General features: G+C 42.8%; 2 protein-coding genes across 13 annotated transcripts in view; one reads left to right on the top strand and one right to left on the bottom strand.

Moving 5' to 3' along the window:
* Positions 1 to 8,011, bottom strand: part of Ptpn21 (protein tyrosine phosphatase non-receptor type 21) — a 61,907-nt gene extending 53,896 nt beyond the window's left edge. The window contains exons 1-3 of one of the 5 annotated variants that reach the window (XM_074067377.1): positions 7,945 to 7,986; positions 6,164 to 6,210; positions 4,316 to 4,693 (exon numbers count right to left, since the gene is read on the bottom strand). In XM_074067377.1, the coding sequence (XP_073923478.1) occupies positions 4,316 to 4,495 (180 nt within the window). In that variant the 5' untranslated portion in view covers positions 4,496 to 4,693; positions 6,164 to 6,210; positions 7,945 to 7,986. Of the gene's footprint in view, positions 1 to 4,315; positions 7,898 to 7,944 lie in introns of those variants that run through there. The other 4 variants (XM_020180077.2, XM_020180079.2, XM_020180078.2 and 1 more) reach the window with 4 other exon arrangements.
* Positions 8,012 to 20,985: 12,974 nt separating this feature from the next.
* The window catches only part of Zc3h14 (zinc finger CCCH-type containing 14), a 53,180-nt gene continuing 52,852 nt past the window's right edge, over positions 20,986 to 21,313 (top strand). For all 8 annotated transcript variants that reach the window (XM_074067375.1, XM_074067373.1, XM_074067371.1 and 5 more), the window contains exon 1: positions 20,986 to 21,139. In XM_074067375.1, coding sequence (XP_073923476.1) covers positions 21,104 to 21,139 — 36 coding nt within the window. In that variant the 5' untranslated portion in view covers positions 20,986 to 21,103. The remainder of the gene's footprint in view (positions 21,140 to 21,313) is intronic.

Raw genomic sequence — 21,313 nt, 5'->3', positions numbered from 1 at the left:
ATTGAAGCTGGGCACCAGTGGCTCACACTTGTAATCCTAGCTATTCAGGAGGCAGAAATCAGGAGGATCATGGTTCAAGGCCAGCCCAGGCAGATAGTTCCAGACACCCTATCTCAAAAATACCCAGCACAAAAAGGGCTGGTGGAGTGGCTCAAGGGGTAAGAGCATCTGCCTAGCAAGCTGAGACCCTGAGTTCAAACCTCAGCACCTCCAGAAAAAAAAAAAGACAAACATACATTGAAATTCTATAATAAACCACAACAGTATAGCCAAATATCCAAACCCTATAACTAAGACATGAAAGGGCCATACAGAACTTATAAATTTTGACACACTATCCACCTTCTTCAACAAAATACTTTGAAGTTAATTCTAGGGGTAGCTTAGTATTTAACTCAATATCAAAGTTATATTTACCTATATAGGCCATATATGGAAACAACAATGAGGGTTCCCCCCTGCAAATATGCACACCCTCAGAAATAGTTGAAAAAAATTACCCTCTAAGATTTAGGTTATAAAGGCCCCCAAAAAAATGATCTTGAAAAGGACTCCTGTGGTTTCAGAACTTCCCTCTATCCTGAGGATTCAAAAACTGAAACCAAATGCAAATACAGGATAAATAAGGAACTTAAATTCAAGGAACTCAGGGTATGTAAGAAATAAATTTGTGCTGGGAGACAATGGCTTATGCCTGGAATCTTAGCTACTCAGGAGGCAGAGATCAGGAGGATCAAGAGGTTCAAAGCCAGCCTGGGTGAATAGCTCAAGAGACCCTATCTTTTTTTTTTTTTTTCATTTTTCTTTTATTATTCATATGTGCATACAAGGCTTGGTTCATTTCTCCCCCCTGCCCCCACCCCCCTCCCTTACCACCCACTCCGCCCCCTCCCTCTCCCCCCGCCTCAATACCCAGCAGAAACTATTTTGCCCTTATTTTTAATTTTGTTGTAGAGAGAGTATAAGCAATAATAGGAAGGAACAAGGTTGAGATAAGGATAGCTATGCAGGGCATTGACTCACATTGATTTCCTGTGCATGGGTGTTACCTTCTAGGTTAATTTTTTTAATCTAACCTTTTCTCTAGTACTTGTTCCCCTTTTCCTATTGGCCTCAGTTGCTTTAAGGTATCTGCTTTAGTTTAAGAGACCCTATCTTGAAAAAAACCCATCACATAAAAGGCTGGTAGAGTGACTCAAGGTGTAGGTCCTGAGTTCAAACCTCAGTACCACAAAAAGAAAAAAAAAGAAATTTGTGATAAATCAAAAATCCATGATGGCATGATAAAAATGTGATTATAGTCTTATTGAACAAGAATTTTTCAAAATGGTGATACCTTAAAGAAAAATATATAAACCTACTCCAAAATTTTTTGGTATTTTATTCCTAGGATTTGGGTTGAGCCTTTATGGAAGAAAGCAGGCTAACAGCAACTTAAACCTTACTAAAGCTCTGTTTGTGACAACAATGGGCAGTGACATGATACAAATTAATGTTTTTAGCTCACGTGGAAATAGTGGTTCAAATATGATCACTAAGGGCTGGTGGAGTGGCTCAAGCAGTAAAAGTGCTGGCCAAGCAAACACAAGCCCATGAGTTCAAGCCCCAGTGCTATCAAAAAAAAAAAAGATCACAAATATGATCACTAAATTATAACATCTTGCTAGTGTTTTAAGTTTAGTAATGTGTAGGAAGTATGATTACCTACTCTGAGGTGGTTCTGTAAACAAGCATGCATTCTCTCAGTTAATGGAAAAAACAATATTTATAAACATAAGAAAAGAGAAGAGAATTTGGTCAGTCAGCACAATGTGGACACAGCAGTCACAAATAATAACAAAGGGTCAAACCTGTAATTCCAACACTCCCTGTAATCCCAGCACTCTGTAATTCTAGCACTCAGGAGATTGAGGCAAGAGGATCATGAGTTCAAGGCCAGCCTGGGCTACATAGCAAAACTATCTCAAAAACAAACAAACAAACAAAAATAGGCTCATAGTATGCCCACAGCTATATGAAACAGCTTGTTCCTGTTTTTTTTGGTTTTTGTTTTTTGTTTTGCAATACTGGGGCTTGAACTCAGGGCCTTCACCTTGAGCCACTCCACCCTTTTTTTTGTCTGGTTTGTTCAAAATGGGGTATCTCGGAACTATTTCCCCCGCTGGCTTCAAACCCCAATCCTCCTGATGTTTACCTCCTGAGTAGCTAGGATTACAAGCCTAAGCCACTGGCACAGGAAAAACCAATATTTAAATTATTTTCTGAATGCAAAAAATAAATACACTATAGCTCCTTAAGAAGCCAACTCCTTGACTGGGCACTGGTGGTTCAGGCCTGTAACCCTAGCTACTCAGGAGGCAGAGATCAGGAGGATTGCAGTTCGAAGCCAGCCTGGGCAAAAAAGTTCCGTGAGACCCTATCTAGAAAAATCCTTCATTAAAAAAAGGACTGGTGGAGTGGCTCAAAGTGAAGGCCCTGAGTTCAAGCCCCAGTACAAAAAAATAAAATAAAAAAAGACGCCAACTCCTTAGGGCCTGTAGCAGACTTGGTACATTTGGATGAAATTAACAGGAAAAAGAAACCATGATAGGAAAAAAGGAGAGACAGGTGAAGGAAGCCAAAGAAAGTGCAAACAAGCAGAACCAATCTCTGAGGCCATTCTCCATCCCAGTTTACTGTTTTTCCTTCTTGGGCCTGACACATCAGCTTCTTTCCAAGGCTCTCCCTCCTCTGCTCAACCCCAAGAGGGCTGCTAGTCCTCTTTTTTCGCCCCTTTGGTCAGCTCAGCTAGGCTGATGATTCCCAGGTCTCTTAAAGAACTTCAGCCTGGATCTCCTGCCTCAGCTACAGAAAGGCACATCTATCAGGCTGTCCAACATCTTCAAGTCGCACCAATTGGCACCTCAAACTTGGTATTTATTTCCTGAACTTAACTCTGCTCTTCCTTTCATGTTTCCTCCCCTAATTATAGCCCTTCATCACCTCCTGAAAATCTCTTCCTTCCTAACTCTTCCCCAACACCTGGTAAGTAGGTCCTAGATATCTCCAGACTCCACCCACTTGGTCCCCATCCAACACTTGAACTCTAATCATTCATTCTCCAGGGGCTCACTCAGTACCAAAGCCACACCCTAGTGTAAAAATCCTTCCCCATCATCAGCAGGGTAAGTCCCAATCCTTTAACAAAAGTCCCTTTGTTCCCTTTTTGGAAGTCTTTTCCAGCCCCAGACAGGACCCCTCATCCCACCCTTCAGGTCACAGCTCTGACAGCACTTTCCTTGGGAAGCATTCCCTTTGCTGCCCCTCTCTTATCTCCTTCCCATCACAAGCAATGCAATCTGTCTAGGCCATTGACACTAGGGTTAGCTCCTACACCTATGTCCTTGGCACTGATAGGTCTTCAATACTGAACGATCAACTGACCTCTCCAGAGGTCAATTTTATCTATTCCTGACTTTTTTTTTTTTTTGCCAGTAGTGGGGTTTGAACTCAGGGCCTCACACTTGCCTGGCAGTCGCTCTATCACTTGAGCCACTCTCCAGTCCCTATTCCTGACTTTATGAACTACAATATGAATGTGGGATTTCTCCTAGGGAATATAACATGGGCATTTAAGTGGATTAACCAGTTTCTCCTTTCTCTTAACCCAGAGCCAGACAACCAAACACAGGGAGGATCCTAGGTTTAATTAGAGCCTTTTCTTTACAAGCTTTGTAAAGCATTTTACATTTAAGACATTATGTGGATACATTGAGGACTAGATAAGGGGTTTCCCAGGGCAGAACTTCCTACAATTACTATGGCAGACGAGTTATTAGGGCTATGGCTTTACATGCACATTAAGTCACACAACCACTTTTAAAATTAGGCACCACGGTTATCCCTGTGGTTCACATGGGGTACCAGAGACATCCAACAACTTGCCCAAGGTTACACAACTAGTTGGTGAGGAAATCAGAATTTAAACTCTACCAGTGTGGAAAACCCTCCATGAATGTTGAAGGAATGAATGAAGTCAGTGAGTTATACTAGAGATCAAGAATGATCCACTTGGGGTTATAATAGAAAATGGATATCCCAAAATGCATTCATATTGGGGTATCCCCAATCTCATGTGGGGGGGGGGCTTCAACACGCTCAAAATACAGGCACTGTTAATTGTTTTATTGGGCGCCCCCAAGGGAAAGCTTTTTGCTCTGCCCCTCTTCCTCCCTGAGGAGGGCTGGCAGGCTCAACTGAGACATCCATCAGAGCAGCCTGGGGTAAAAGGAGTGGAGCCAGGCCAGAGGAATCTGCAGCCTCTTTCTAAGCTTACCTCCCTCAGCTCCAGTCTTTGGGCCACAGCTTCCAGGCTCTCCTGGCCCGTGCTCTCCACAGACAGGGTGAACTCCACGAACTCGTTATTGAGCAGCTGGATCCGCGCCACCAGGCAGCTCTTGCTGGACACCGTGTAGCGCCGGGTGCGTTTCAATTTCAATCCAAATGGCAGTGGCATCTTCTCCCTTCGACAGTGGAGGGGCCAAGAAGGAAAAGCCCCCCACCAATCCAGCGATGGTGACGCGGGGGGAAAGCGACCCTTTGCTGGGGGGGCAAACGCTGTCCAGTCTCCAGCTGCTCACCCCGCAGCCGCTGCAGCCATCAAAAAGCAACTGAGTCTCCAAAAGGCCAAGAGAAAGGGGCATCCACGCCAGCGCTGAGGAAAAATTGGAAAGTAGTTGCATGAACAATGGCAACTCTGGAATTTGCTTTGAAACCCAAAACTCAGAGAAGCTGCAGTCTAAAACAATAACCCTTGCTTCTATACTAGAAAGCACGGGAGTTTATCTTCAGGGCTGAAGGCTGGGTCCTGGGGCAAACTCCACCCCTTACTCTACTCTACAAATAGTGGAAACAGCCCGCGGCTAGGGTCAGGATTAAATGAGATAATGCCCGACACGATCATAATGCCAAATTTAGTAGATAGCATGAGCGGTCATCTTCCTATCTTAGATCAAGTGTTGACAGGTAAACTCTTTTTGAGTTCCCCAACACTCCAGATGTCAACTCTGTACGTGAGGTAAGCGCAAAACACTCCAAAAGAGCTAAATTCTAATTCCAGTTCCTTTAGGCAAATTAACCTGACTGGGCAGCCGTGAGGTTCAAAGCACATGAAGTGCTTAACAAGCATTTCTAAACCCCTTTCTGGTTTATAAATATTTACGTCACCAGAATAATTTATTTATAAACAAGCCATAAAAGCCCCTAGGAATGCCAGTTATAAAACCATGGCAGTTCTGAAAAACATGTCCTGGAAGCCAGCAGGGCAGGGGAGCGCTCGGCTCCGGCGCCTCCCCCAGGGGAAAGCACGCGGCGTTGCCAGGTCAACGCGTAGTCTCGGAAGTTCCGGAACCCTCCGCCCGCACCCTTGTTTCCGGACGGACGTGCTCGGGTAGGACCGTTCCGCCCACCACCACCCCCTTCCCCGAGAGTGCATTGCCAGGGCCCAGTTCGAGTCCTACTGGCGCTTGGAGAATAGAGCGCGCGGTTTGATGTCGGATTTGGAATCACAGCACCCGCACATACACTAACTACTTACAACGTTTTAAGCCACGCCTGTCGATGGTAACTTCTGGGCAGAGACATTCCGGGGGCGAACGGCAACTCGGGATTTTTATAACAACTGAAGTTATTTTTCCCCTAACGAACCTATCAGATCCCCATCCCCATTCCCACCTCCACCCCAGGTGATGGGCATGCGGACTGGGGAATGGCAGGGCGAGAGAATAGGGTTTATGCCATGCTTAGCATTTTGAAATTCCATTCCACAAATGTGTACTGCGTCTCTGAGCACAAGGCAGCGGAACGAGCATCTTGAGAAACCCAAGACGGATCCTAAGCCATCTCTGTCCTTAAGGAGATTACAAGCATGCTATAATTACATACAGAGCTGTACCTCTAATAAGGACCAGGCCAGCTCTGTTTTTTTAGCTTGTGCTTCGGTTTTGGTTTATTTTATGAGTTCTGGTTTTCCCCAGAAGGATAAAGCAAAAAGTTAAAAACAAGGGATAGAGGGAAAGCCAGGGATAGGGAGGGGACCAGAACTACCTAAAAGCACTGTCAAGTGAGTAAAAGCATTTTGTGATTGAGGGAAATAGAAAATAAATAGTATAAAAAGAGTCTCCACCTGCAGTAGTTTTCAATGCTCTTTCCTGGTTCAAGATTATCAAATACCTAGACGAAGCAAAATGGGGGGGGGGGGAATCGAGAAATGAGAGCCTTAAAGAACCTTAAATAATAAGCCTTTAACCAGAAGACTGCCTGATAAGTCTATAGTGTTTGTGTAAAATTTAAAAGATTGTATACATACATCATGTATACTAAAAACCCTTTCATGAGATAAAGTAGATTTCATTCTTATATACAAATTATGTCACGTTGATGAGACAAGATATAACATATGCACAAAGAAAAGACAAACGTTTGATTTAAAGGCTGTTTGAATATGGTAGTTTCTTCACTAAAAGATATAACTATGTCTTGAACACAACAGATACTACACTATATGACTTAATAATTAACTTAAGCTCTGATTAAGCAAACTCAAAGTAAAACTTCCAATGGTCTCTGAGATTTGAAATGTTTTACAGCATCAAGGATAAGGAAAGGCCAATGTTTTCTCTTTTTCATTTTGGTAGATGTTATAATGTTATTGAAAGAGTTGTGTGTGTGTGTGTGTGTGTGTATCCATAAAAATGGCTTGTTCTTGCTTAATTATATAAAAGTTACTGTGATAAATAATGCTCTGCTTAATAACTTACAAATTTATCAATGACTTGCACATCTTAGTTTTCAGTATTTCCTACCAAATGATGTCATAGTTATGAATGCTTGCTTGAATATAATTAAAACCAAGAGGAGAATATTGAGATGCTTTTGGGGGAGGCCCTGTTTCAGGTGCAAAATAATATGCAATAATTTGAAAGTAGCTGGGTCTGGAATTATAATCTACCTACTGTATCTACTAAAGGACATAATTCACAAATAGCTTTTAAAAGAGAAGGCTAGTAGATGATTTCTCCACAAACCATTCTATTTTAGAGTAAGAAAACAGATACATATTAGCACAAGTTTATAAAAGGCTGTCTGCAGTATTTGTGAATTTTTATTTTTCCTCTCCACATCCCCTTCTAAGTTTTTCAAATACAGTCAAACTCAATCTTGTAGAGTTAATCCCTCTTCCCCTCGTTGCTAAAGTCCTCACCACACGTAATTTTGCCAATGTTGCTTTAACATAAAATAATCACTGAAAGCAGAGTACATGACAGTTTTAGAATAATATCTATTACATTAAACCAAACCTATGTTTCTCGCGGACAAACATTTATGCGTACACAAACTCTATAATAAATTGTCCTAAACACAAAACAGATTATTTTCAGAGGAAAATTGCTGTTACCTCCCAAAAAAAAAAACATAAAAACCTGTCCAGGCGTGCGGCGATTGTCACTTAGAGCCCACGAATGCCCCGAAAGTGTTTTCCAGCGTGCGCTATTAACATAAGGCTCCCTCAGCAAAACAGAAAACAGGACGAGCATGCCAGGAGCGGCCAATCTAACCAGGATTTGCAGAAATCACCAGTCGGCATCTGCAGATCCTGGAATCCTTTTTCCAGAGTAAACTGGTCTTTGCGCTTACCAAGCAGCCCTGCCCCACTGGGGCTCCCGGTGACCAGCGTTCCCTGGCAAACCTCCGGTTTCAGATTAGATCCCGAGAGCACGAAAGTGCCTGCGGCTTTCAAGCCCCGATCCAGGACAAGCCGCGCCCCCCTCGGGGGAGCTGGGAGGTGGCGATCCCCGGGGAGGAGGCTCGTCCTTTGTTACGCTCCCGCTGGGCCCGCACCCCGTCGGGTGCTGCGGGACTCGGGATCCCCCGATAGTGTCCCCCCCGCCCCGGGCCCGCGCTCACCTGCTCGGGCTCCCGCATACTCGGGGCCGCGCGGCGCTCAGCGGCCCGCCTCCCCGGGCCCCGCCGCGCGCCCGCCGCAGCCGCGCCCGCACGCCGGCCCGCGCATGGGGCCCGCGCGCCCCACTTCCTGTCCCCGCGGACGCGGCCCGCAGACCATTCCCCTGGGCGACTCCGCAGACCCGGACCTGCACCGGGCTTCGCACGACGAAGCCTGCGGGCGGACGGACGGATAGACGGGCGGACAGACGGGTGACGGACGCGGGACGTGCGGCCGGAGCAGCGGAGCGGCCGGGCCCGGCGTCCCTCCCCCTTACCCCGGCGGGCGGGATCCGGGGAGGCGGTGGCGGTCCGTGACCTCAGAGAGTTGGAATGCGGGCGGCGGGGCGCGGGGGAGGCGCGGACAGCTGCGCCCGGGCCGCCCGGGGAGGGGGCCGCCGCCGCTGCTTTTTTTAATCGTGTGATCACTTATTTTAAGAGTTTCCAAATAAAGCAAGACTTTTAATAATATAAGGAGGGGGTCGGTTATTTCTGTCCCTGGGTTGTCATTATTAGGTGGTCGTCTGTAAAATGCTAGGATTGCGGAGTTGATTCCTTTCTTCTTTTTTTTTTTTTGAACTCAGTGTCTTCACCTTGAGTCACTCCACCAGCCCTTTTTTGTAAAGGATTTTTCGAGATAGGGTCTCGCGGAATTATTTGCCCGGGCTGGCTTCGAACTGCGATCCTCCTGATCTCTGCCTCCTGAGTAGCTAGGATTACAGACGTGAGCCACCAGTGCCCCTCAGAGTGCAGTACCTGCTTTACAAGCTCAAAATCCTGAGTTCAAACCCAGTACTGCAAAAAAAAAAAAAAAAAAAAAGATTGGAGCCTGCTTTGGTCTAATCCCAGCTCCAACACTTGCTAGCTGGGTAACCATGTGGAAATTTCTTAACTTCTCTATACCTGTTTCCTCTCCTACTGTAATAATTACAATCACTATCAATAAACTAAAGTAAAAAATAAGTGAGGTGTTTCATTATTCTAGACCCTACTAGTAATGCTTATTTTGCTATATTACTGCACTGCATTATTACTATGACTGTAACATCTGAGCTGAGGACTAAAACCCGTAATGCTGACACCATTCCAACACACTGACCTTGACTTGCATGTGGTTTGAGTGGTTACAGCAGAGAAACTTATTTTACGTACGTTTTCATTTTAATGATTTCACTTTACATCGTTTCTGGAAAGCTTTTTAATGTTACCTTTCATTTAAATCTCACTTTGTTTAACAACTGGCAAACACTTACTGAGTACTTAACTATGCAGGAGACACATTCCCTGCACACAGAGGACTTGTGGTCTAGTGGGTGGTAAACACCTACACAGCACAACCAACCAGACCTAAGTGGGGAGCACTGTCATAGAGGTATGCGTGCTATTGGAGAACAAAGTCCAGCAAGATACAACTTGGGTAGTATAGCCAAAGACAAGCAAGATTACCTGTGTTTCTAATGGAAAAAAAAAAAGAAAAAAAAAAACCCAATTCTGTTTATAATTCATACTTCCTCTGGACTCCATTAGGGGCTCAATTTGAGGAGAGGTCAAGGCCTAAGAAAGACTGACTTTTCTGGTCTCTTGATCCAAACAATCCAAATCAATTTTTATCCAGCTTACTGCAACAAGGGTGGGCACCTTGCATCTGGTTGCTCAGTTCCCCCTCAGTAACCCCCTGTGGGTTACTACCAAGCTTGGATAAACCACACACCCTGCCAGTGAACTCCCAAGGTGAAGCTATGCTACCTGACATTTAGGGACTTCTAAATGGGCCACTCTGGCCTCTCTTCTCACCAGGGTGGCTTCTTCCCCTCCTCCCCATCAAATGCTTTTTCTCCAGCAGCAGCATCTGCAGCCCCTCTTCTGTCTGTCTAAAGCCCCCACTTCTGTCCAGTCTCAGTTGAAAACTGCTCCCAAGACAGCTTCCTAGCCACCTCATTCCACAGAAATCTCCGCACTTGGCAGCAACTTTAAAATGTGTTTCATGGAGGCTTCTTTTATATCTCCTAGAAATCCTAAGACAGTACTGGGCAGAGAGTAGGCACTAAATAAAAACTTGTTAATTGAACAGGAAGAAAATAAAAGAATTTTTAAAATAGAAGATGATGGTAAAACCCAAGTGATATTTTAAACAACTGGGTTGAACCTCCTCCCTCACAGCCCACAGATGTCTTTTACTGATGAGTACTTAAACTCAGTTTTCCCTCAATCATGTTAATCTGGCAGTAACATCTCTACCTTAAGGCATGGGAACAATCCTTCAAAGCGTTAGACATAAAATTATTATTGGCCTATGCTTCCTATGTAAAGGAGTGAGATCATTTATATGGTCCAACCCCAAAAGATACAAATGGGTATAAGGAAAAAGCCCTCTTCCCACCCTGGCTACCAGACACCCAGCACTTTTTTGGGGGGGGGGCGGGGAGTGGGACTGGGGTTTCAACTCAGAACTTCATGCTTGCAAAGCAGGCACTCTACCACTTGAGTGACACCTCTAGTCCATTTTACTCTGGTTATTTTGGAGATTGGGGTCTCACAAACTAATTGCCCAGCTGGCCTCAAATGTGATCCTTCCAGATCTCAGCCTCCCAAGTAGCTAGGATTACAGGTATGAACTACTGGTGCCCCACTGACACCCAGCTTTTCTGGGGTAACTAGTGCCACCTCATTTCTATGTATCCTTATACAGATAGTCTATAGAAATATTGGCTACTACATATGTCTCTTATGTCTTCCTAAAATTCAGAAAGTGGCATATTATATGTACTTTTAGGCTGGAAGGTAATTTTTACTAAAATATACAAATAAAATTTAAAAAAGGATGCCCTATACATAAAGTGATGAAAGATAAAAGATAAAAGGGAAGAAAATTGTGGTTTGGGTATTGCATTGACTAGTGTTTTCTTGGGAGTTAAAAAAATTTGCTTTGGTAGCTTGGTGAATGCCCATTATACCCCATCATATAAATTAGCATCCTTTGTAAGAATCCAAATTGAGTTGAGCATGGTGGTGCATACCTGTAATCCCAGTGCTCTGGAAGCTGAGGCAGGAGGATTCTGAGTTGGAAACCAGCCAGCCAAGGCCACATAGAGTAACTATCTCAAACAAAAATCCAAATTGAACAAATGCTGTACTCCACAAGGAGGATGATGCCTGGGGAGGAGGGGTGGTGGAGATTAGAATTAAGGAGTATGAAATTTCCTTTGATCTCAGAATCTTCACCTTGAACCATGACTACCAGACTCAGCACTGCACTAAGTGCAGCACCTTGTCAAATACAAAAGAGTGATGATTTTTGTGGAGTATTCCCCTGGACCACATGGAAATGGTGGTATATTAGCAATATTTTTGTTCAAATGGACAAGAAAGGAGAAGCATGTCAGCTTCAGAAACAAAAGCAATTGGTGTGACTGGAATTCAGAACATACAGGAATTGTGAGATAAGGTAGCTTTGCCGTTGGATGTTCATTATTGAAAAAAAAAATGCTGCATCAATTCATCCCACACGTATTGGAAGCTAGGTGCTGCAAGGAGAAGGATGAAGATGCACACGCTGTCTCAAGGACTCATCTTGTGAGCTATAGAAGAAATTTATGCACAGCGATATAATCCAAACAGATTGGCAATGCCTGGTTCATCAACCTATGCAAGGAAGAGTAGAGAAATGCATTCCAGGATGGAAGAAATCCACCTTCATCTGTGCTCCCCTCCCACATACAGACACAGACACAAGCACACACTTGCAAAATTTAGCTGAAATGTAGCCCCAAGAGGAGGCTGGAGATGCCTGGGAACCACCCGAGGACTCAAACTCCATGGAGATGGGGTTAGGAGCCAGTTCCCTCTGACTCTATAGCCAATGCTCTTTTCTGTTATCTACTCTCTTTCTTTGGAAAGTAGCTCAGAGACCTTATAGCTAGCACTGTAGTTCGTTTGTAATCTGGTTCTCACACTATTACTATACTATCCCTTAGAGGAAAATATGTCATTTGTGATCCAGTTTATTCATTTTCAAGTCCAGTCCCCTACTTCCTTCAAAGATGTGGTTTGTGAAGCTGCGTCTTACTGGGAAGCACCTGGAAACCCCAAGTGTCATAGGCTTACTGGGATTACTCCCCCTATAAGACACACCCTAGATCATCTGAGATCTGCATGTGTTTGAGTTCTGAAATAATCTGCAATTCTCCTTCCATGATTATAAGCTGACTGTTGTACAAGTTAATGCTTTCTTTTCTTCCCCCTACCCCCGGTGGGACTGCGGTTTGAACTCAAGGTCACACTTACAAAGAAGGTGTTCTACCACTTGAGCCACACCTCAATCCACTTTTTTCTGGTTATTTTAGAGATGGGGTCTTGAGAACTATTTGCCTGCACTGGCTTTGAACCATGAATCTCTGGATCTTAGCTTCCCAAGTGGCTAGGATTACAGGTGTGAGCCACCAGTGCCCAGCAGTTAACCCCTTCTTAAATACCTTTTAATAAGTTTCTTTATTCAGAATACATTTTAATAAAAACAAGCTCTATTTTTTAAAGTTTCCCACCCCAATATTATCTAAAATATTGAGTGTCAATTTGGCCATGGTACAATAATGGTAAAACATGTTTCTGTTCTTAGTTCTGAAATGATGGGTTAAAGGAATAGAAAAAAATCTTACCTGTCTTTTGGATTGTGAGTATCACGAAAGCAGAGAGCTGGTCTTGTTCACATGTGTGCTCTGGCTCCTACCACAGTATCAGGCTCAGTGTATGTATTAAATTTTTAATCAACAAGCATAATGCTACTATGAGCCAGGCATAGGTTGAAATGCTTCACCAAATATTAACTTACTTCTTCCTCATAGTGACTCTGGGCAGGGGAATTAACATAATACCTTTGCCACAGATGAGGAAACTGAGGCACAGAGAGAAGAAACAGCTTGCCTAAGTTATCAGAGGGAATGGAAAATCCACTGCTCAAATCCAGACAGTCTGGCTCCAGGGTCTCTGCTCTCCTTACCTCTGCTCCTCTGCTTTTATCAATGTTGAATGAGTTAGTGACCACTGCATTTATCCATGAGAAATACTTTTGTAAATTATGTCTTTCTTTTTATCTACCAATATTTAATAAATGCTTGCTATGTGTCTATAATACTGAATGAAATTTTGTAGAAATATCAAGAGCTGACAAATCTCAGTTTGTATTTGCTAGGGAGTGCACACACTCACACAAACTTGAAATTCACACACACACAATTTGAAATTCACATTACAAAAAGTATATGGTCATATTAGTGTTTCCCACATAGATGCCCCAGGAATTCAGATGAAAGATTAATGAAATTAAAAAACCCAACACAAGACAGGACTGGTGAAGTGGCTCACGCAGTAAGAGCACCTGCCTAGCAAGAGTGAGGCCCTGACTGCAAACCCCAGTGCTGAAAAAAAAAAAGGCATTGGGCCTTTTCTGATCTGAAAAGTAATCTTCTTTTTGCTGAGTTAAGAGATGCTAAGAACCTGAATGAGCTTGGAAAGGGATTCTTCCTCTGTCAAGCTTACGGATGACAACAGTCTGTTTGACACTTCAGTTGCAGCCTTCTGAGACCTTGAGCAGGAAGCTGTGCTCTGATTGCTGACTGGTGGGAAGCACAAGATGAGAATCTGAGAATTCCTTTGTGTTCTAAGCAGCTAAATCCATGGTCATTTATTATGCAGCAAGAAATTATTAACAGGAACCACTGGGAGGAATTAGTGGATGTGGGGAGAAGAGAAACCTCTTTCAAGGCCTGTTAAGCTTCCAAGGTTTTGTGATCAGAGACAGGGAGAATTAAACTACTATAGATAGCAATAAGGACATCTGCAGTAATGATGACTTTAGTTTTGAAATGTTGAATTTGGAGAAAATAAGATGGGCATAGTCACTGAGGGTTTAGGAGTGGGGTTCAGTTGAGAACTCAAGGCAGATGGGAAATCTGGTTGTTAATCAGCATAGAGATGGCAAAGGAAGTCCTGAAAATGAGTTGTTCAGAGACCAAGTTCAGAGAAGAGGAGGAGAAGATACAGGATAAGGAAGATTAGACTTGAAGAAAAGCAAATGCTGGGCTGAAGACCAAAGAAGAATGAATGCAGGAGAACCACGGTCTTTACAAAGTAAGAGCCAGGCACCAGTGGTTTACATCTTAATCCTAGCTGTTCGGGAGGCTGAGATGGGGAGGATTGCGGTTTGAGGCCAGCCTGGGCAAACGGTTCATCGCCAAAATAACCAGAGCAAAATGGACAGGAGGTGTGGCTCAAGTCGTAGATGCCTGCTCAGCAAGTGGGAAGTCTTGAGTTCAAATCTCTATCCTACCCCCTGCCAAAAGAAGACTAAGTACGGTGAGGTTCTTTTATCTTAAATATTCCATCTCCCCCCACCCCAGTGCAATCTTTAGGAAGCAATCTAGTTCACAAAAAAATTTCAAAATCGGAAGTTTTAAAACTTGAAAACAGTCTGGATCAATATCATACTAACAGTATGTTGAAGACTGCATTTGAACTCACATCTCACATCAAAGCCTGAGATCTGAGAGGAATTCCAAGATGGCGGCTAGAGGTAGGAAGCAGAAAGCGACCCTCCTATAGTGAAATCTTGGAGAGACGCTGGAGACACACTTTGCAGGCATAATCACCGAGAAAAGGCATAACTTTGACTCCTCCACATCTCCAGCCAGCGCAGAGCATCTCCACTTCACGTTAAACGGAGAACCGAGGAGGGCCCAGGGCTGCCAGTGGCCAGCGCCCATACGGCTTGGGAAGACGCGGACCAGCTTACTGTCGATTAGTACACTAACACTCCCTGTTTATACCTTTGAAACTCTCTTGTCTGATACCTTGCTCTGCTTTCTCCCTCTTGTCTGTATATTTGTTCTCCCCTTTTCTTTAACTTCTTGCTTTCCATCTCAGCTCACTCTTCCATTCTCAATATTACCATTGTTATTATTACAAGCTAGAAAATACTTAATTACACACAGTACAGGGACAGTAACAACACCAAGGACAATGACAGGAAGACAGAAAAAACAAGGAAACCAGTTTCCCCACAGCAAAAAATTAGTACAGGAACCAGAGGGGAATGAAGAGAATAGAAACTCAGATCCAGACTCCAACAAAATGAAGATAAACTATGCCAAAGGACCCAATGAAGCCCACAAGAATAATTTAAAAGAAGACATACTACAAGTACTCAATGAGAATTTTATAGAGATGATACTGGATAGGGTCAACCAAAATGTACAGGAGACACTCAAGAAATTCCAAGACAATAAAAATAGAGAATTTGAAAAAGCAAAAGAAGAAATAAAGGAAACCATAGAAGCACTGTATAAACACCGAAGTGAAAGAGAGAACACAATGAATAAATGGATAAATGAACTCAGGACAAAAATAGACAACAATAAAGAAGAAAACAGCCAGGATATGGAAAACCTCAGAAAAAAGAACAAAACAGAACTGCAAAACAAAACGGAAGGCCAATCCAGCAGAATAGAACAAACAGAAGACAGAATCTCAGAACTTGAACATGAAATGGTAATTAAAGGAAAAACTGAAGAACTATTAATTAAACAACTCAAGACCTGTGAAAAGAAAATGCAAGAACTCACTGACTCCATCAAAAGACCAAACTTGAGAATCATGGGCATCGAAGAAGGAGAAGAGGTGCAAGCGAAGGGAATGCGTAATATATTCAACAAAATAATAACGGAAAATTTCCCAAATCTAGAGAAAGATATTCCCATACAAATGCAAGAGGCCTCCAGGACACCAAACGGACCAGATCAAAATAGAACTACTCCACGACATATCATCATTAAAACAAGTTCAGAAACTAAGGAAAGAATATTGAAGGCTGTAAGAGAGAAAAAACAAGTAACATACAAAGGTAAACCCATCAAAATCACAGCAGACTTCTCAACAGAAACATTAAAAGCAAGAAGAGCGTGGGGTGAGATCTTCCGGGCACTGAATGAAAATAACTTCAACCCCAGGATACTCTACCCAGCAAAGCTATCATTCAAAATAGATGGAGCAATAAAAGTCTTCCATGATAAGCAGAAACTAAAACAATATGTGACCACAAAGCCACCATTACAAAAGATTCTGCAAGGGATCCTGCACACAGAAAGTGACACCCAACTTAACCATGAAAAGGCAGGCAGCACCAAACCACAGGATAAGAAAAAGCAAGACAGAAGAGAGTAACATCAAGTTAGGTACACACAATCAAACCTTCAAACAACTAAGATAACTAAATGGCAGGAATCACCACATACCTATCAGTACTAACACTTAATGTTAATGGACTTAATTCACCCATCAAAAGACACCGTTTGACAAAATGGATTAAAAAAGAAGATCCAACAATTTGTTGCTTACAGGAGACTCATCTCACCGACAGAAATAAGCATATGCTTAGGATGAAAGGCTGGAAGAAGATTTACCAAGCCAATGGCCCCCGAAAACAAGCAGGAGTAGCAATACTTATCTCTGACAAAGTAGACTTCAAACCTACATTGATCAAACGAGATAAAGAAGGACATTCCATACTAATAAAAGGGGAAATAGACCAAAAGGAAATAATAATCATCAATCTGTACGCACCCAATGTCAACACACCCAATTTCATCAAACATACCCTGAAAGACCTAAAAGCATATATAAACGCCAACACAGTGGTTGTGGGAGATTTTAACACTCCATTATCATCAATAGATAGGTCATCCAAACAAAAACTCAATAAAGAAATCCAAGATCTAAAATATGCAATAGATCAAGTGGACCTAGTAGATGTCTACAGAACATTTCATCCAACCTCTACACAATATACATTCTTCTCAGCAGCCCATGGAACCTTCTCCAAAATAGATCATATCCTAGGGCACAAAGCAAGCCTCAGCAAATATAAGAAAATAGAAATAATACCATGCATACTATCTGACCACAATGCAGTAAAAGTAGAACTCAACAACAAAAGTGAAGACAAAAAACATGCAAACAGCTGGAAACTAAATAACTCATTACTTAATGAAGAATGGATCATCGATGCAATAAAAGAGGAAATTAAAAAGTTCCTAGAAGTCAATGAAAATGAAAACACAACCTACCGGAACCTATGGGACACAGCTAAGGCAGTCTTGAGAGGAAAGTTTATAGCCATGAGTGCATATATTAAAAAGACTGAAAGATCCCAAATCAATGACCTAATGATACATCTCAAACTCCTAGAAAAACAAGAACAAGCAAATCCCAAAACAAATAGAAGGAGAGAAATAATAAAAATAAGAGCTGAAATCAACGAAATAGAAACCAAAAAAACCATACAAAGAATTAATGAAACAAAAAGTTGGTTCTTTGAAAAAATAAACAAGATCGATAGACCCCTGGCAAACCTGACTAAAATGAGGAGAGAAAAAACCCAAATTAGTAGAATTAGGAATGCAAAAGGGGAGATAACAACAAACACCATGGAAGTCCAGGAAATCATCAGAGACTACTTTGAGAACCTATATTCAAATAAATTTGAAAATCTAAAAGAAATGGACAGATTTATAGATACATATGATCATCCAAAACTGAACCAAGAGGAAATTAATCACCTGAATAGACCTATAACACAAAATGAAATTGAAGCAGCAATCAAGAGTCTCCCCAAAAAGAAAAGTCCAGGACCTGATGGATTCTCTGCTGAATTCTATCAGACCTTTAAAGAAGAACTGATACCAACCCTCCTTAAACTGTTCCATGAAATAGAAAGGGAAGGAAAACTGCCAAACACATTTTATGAAGCCACTATTACACTTATCCCAAAACCAGGCAAAGACACCTCCAAAAAGGAGAACTATAGGCCAATCTCCTTAATGAACATTGATGCAAAAATCCTCAACAAAATAATGGCAAATCGAATTCAGCAACACATCAAAAAGATTATTCACCACGACCAGGTAGGCTTCATCCCAGGGATGCAGGGGTGGTTCAACATACGAAAATCAATAAACGTAATAAACCACATTAACAGAAGCAAAGACAAAAACCACTTGATCATCTCAATAGATGCAGAAAAAGCCTTTGATAAGATCCAACATCATTTCATGATAAAAGCTCTAAGAAAACTAGGAATAGAAGGAAAGTTCCTCAACATTATAAAAGCTATATATGACAAACCTACAGCCAGCATTATACTTAACGGAGAAAAATTAAAACCATTCCCTCTAAAATCAGGAACCAGACAAGGATGCCCACTGTCTCCACTCCTATTCAACATAGTACTGGAATTCCTAGCCAGAGAAATTAGGCAAGAAGAAGGAATAAAAGGAATACAAATAGGTAAAGAAACTGTCAAAATATCCCTATTTGCAGACGACATGATCCTATAACTTAAAGACCCAAAAAACTCTACTCAGAAGCTTCTAGACATCATCAATAGCTATAGCAAGGTAGCAGGATATAAAATCAACATAGAAAAATCATTAGCATTTCTATACACTAACAATGAGCAAACGGAAAAAGAATGTATGAAAACAATTCCATTTACAATAGCCTCAAAAAAAAAATCAAATACCTAGGTGTAAACCTAACAAAAGATGTGAAAGACCTCTACAAGGAAAACTATACACTTCTGAAGAAAGAGACTGAGGAAGACTATAGAAAGTGGAGAGATCTCCCATGCTCATGGATTGGTAGAATCAACATAGTAAAAATGTCGATACTCCCCAAAGTAATCTACATGTTTAATGCAATTCCCATCAAAATTCCAATGACATTCATTAAAGAGATTGAAAAATCTACTGTGAAATTTATATGGAAACACAAGAGGCCACGAATAGCCAAGGCAATACTCAGTCAAAAGAACAATGCAGGAGGTATCACAATACCTGACTTCAAACTATATTACAAAGCAATAACAATAAAAACAGCATGGTACTGGCACAAAAACAGACATGAAGACCAGTGGAACAGAATAGAGGATCCAGATATGAAGCCACACAACTATGAGCAACTTATCTTTGACAAAGGAGCTAAAAATATACGATGGAGAAATAGCAGCCTCTTCAACAAAAACTGCTGGGAAAACTGGTTAGCAGTCTGCAAAAAACTGAAACTAGATCCATGTATATCACCCTATACCAAGATTAACTCAAAATGGATCAAGGATCTTAATATCAGACCCCAAACTCTTAAGTTGATACAAGAAAGAGTAGGAAATACTCTGGAGTTAGTAGGTATAGGTAAGAACTTTCTCAATGAAACCCCAGCAGCACAGCAACTAAGAGATAGCATAGATAAGTGGGACCTCATAAAACTAAAAAGCTTCTGTTCATCAAAAGAAATGGTCTCTAAACTGAAGAGAACACCCACAGAGTGGGAGAAAATATTTGCCAATTATACATCAGACAAAGGACTGATAACCAGAATATACAGGGAACTTAAAAAACTAAATTCTCCCAAAACTAATGAACCAATAAAGAAATGGGCATGTGAACTAAACAGAACTTTCTCAAAAGAAGAAATTCAAATGGCCAGAAAACACATGAAAAAATGCTCACCATCTCTAGCAATAAAGGAAATGCAAATTAAAACCACACTAAGATTCCACCTCACCCCTGTTAGAATAGCCATCATCAGCAACACCACCAACAACAGGTGTTGGCGAGGATGCGGGGAAAAAGGAACCCTCTTACACTGTTGGTGGGAATGTAGACTAGTACAACCACTCTGGAAAAAAATTTGGAGGCTACTTAAAAAGCTGGACATCGATCTACCATTTGATCCAGCAATACCACTCTTGGGGATATACCCAAAAGACTGTTACTCCAGAGGCACCTGCACATCCATGCTTATTGCGGCACTATTCACAATAGCCAAGTTATGGAAACAGCCAAGATGCCCCAGCACTGACGAATGGATTAAGAAAATGTGGTATCTATACACAATGGAATTTTATGCAGCCATGAAGAAGAATGAAATGTTATCATTCGCTGATAAATGGATGGAATTGGAGAACATCATTCTGAGTGAGGTTAGCCTGGCTCAAAAGACCAAAAATCGTATGTCTGGTAAATGGATGGAATTGGAGAACATCATTCTGAGTAAGGTTAGCCTGGCTCAAAAGACCAAAAATCGTATGTTCTCCCTCATATGTGGACATTAGATCAAGGGCAAACACAACAAGGGGATTGGACTGTGAGCACATGATAAAAGCGAGAGCACACAAGGGAGGGGTGAGGATAGGTAAGACACCTAAAAAACTAGCTAGCATTTGTTGCCCTTAATGCAGAGAAACTAAAGCAGATACCTTAAAGCAACTGAGGCCAATAGGAAAAGGGGACCAGGAACTAGAGAAAAGGTTAGATCAAAAAGAATTAACCTAGAAGGTAACACCCACGCACAGGAAATCAATGTCAGTCAATGCCCTGTATAGCTATCCTTATCTCAACCAGCAAAACCCCTTGTTCCTTCCTATTATTGCTTATACTCTCTCTACAACAAAATTAGAGATAAGGGCAAAATAGTTTCTGCTGGGTATTGAGGGTGGGGAGCGGGAGGGGGTGGAGTGGGTGGTAAGGGAGGGGGTGGGGGCAGGGGGGAGAAATGAACCACGCCTTGTATGCACATATGAATAATAAAAGAAAAATGAAAAGAAAAAAAAAAAAAAGCCTGAGATCTTTCTCTACACATTTGTATCAGTTCTTATTAACCAAAGGAGAGTAAGGTAACTGGTGAGCCAGAAAAGGGAAAAAGGAAGGTTCAGCAAAGCAGGAGGGACTGAGGGAACTCAGGCCATTCCTCGCACTGCCAAAGTCCTCCACTCAGCCAGCAGAGGTCGTCCGAGCCCAGGCTCCGCAAGCGGAGTGGGTGGAGGGGAGTAGGCGTGCGAGACGGCGCGCATGCGCAAACACATACGCATGCGCACCTCCGGCTTGCGCGCCGAGCTGGAGGGGGCGGAGTCACGCAGTGCGCGCTGCCGGGGGCGGAGCGGCCGTGAAAGCGGCGGCGGCGGCAGCAGCGGCGGCGGCAGCAGCGGCGGCGGCGGGGCTGCGTGGTGGGAACCGGTGGTTGGTTCCAGGTAAACGAAGTGCCGCGCAGTGCTGACTCCGCCGCCCGCCGCTGAGCCATGGAGATTGGCACCGAGATCAGCCGCAAGATTCGGGTGAGGCCCGCATCGGTCGGCGCTGAGCAGCGGTGGGGAGCGGGGCCTGGCGGGCGGGCAGGCGGTTGCCAGGAGTAACCGGGCGTGTGGGCCCGGTCTGTGGCGGCTCCTCGCCCTGGCCTGGCCGCCCTTGGCCTGGCGCACAGCGGCCTCGGAGAGCGCGGCCGGCCGTGG

Source organism: Castor canadensis, chromosome 3 (genome assembly GCF_047511655.1).
Source record: "Castor canadensis chromosome 3, mCasCan1.hap1v2, whole genome shotgun sequence".
In the NCBI taxonomy this organism is placed as follows: Eukaryota; Metazoa; Chordata; class Mammalia; order Rodentia; family Castoridae; genus Castor; species Castor canadensis.
The sequence above is the reverse complement of the archived record's forward strand: the minus strand, read 5'-3'. Positions and strand labels throughout refer to the sequence as shown.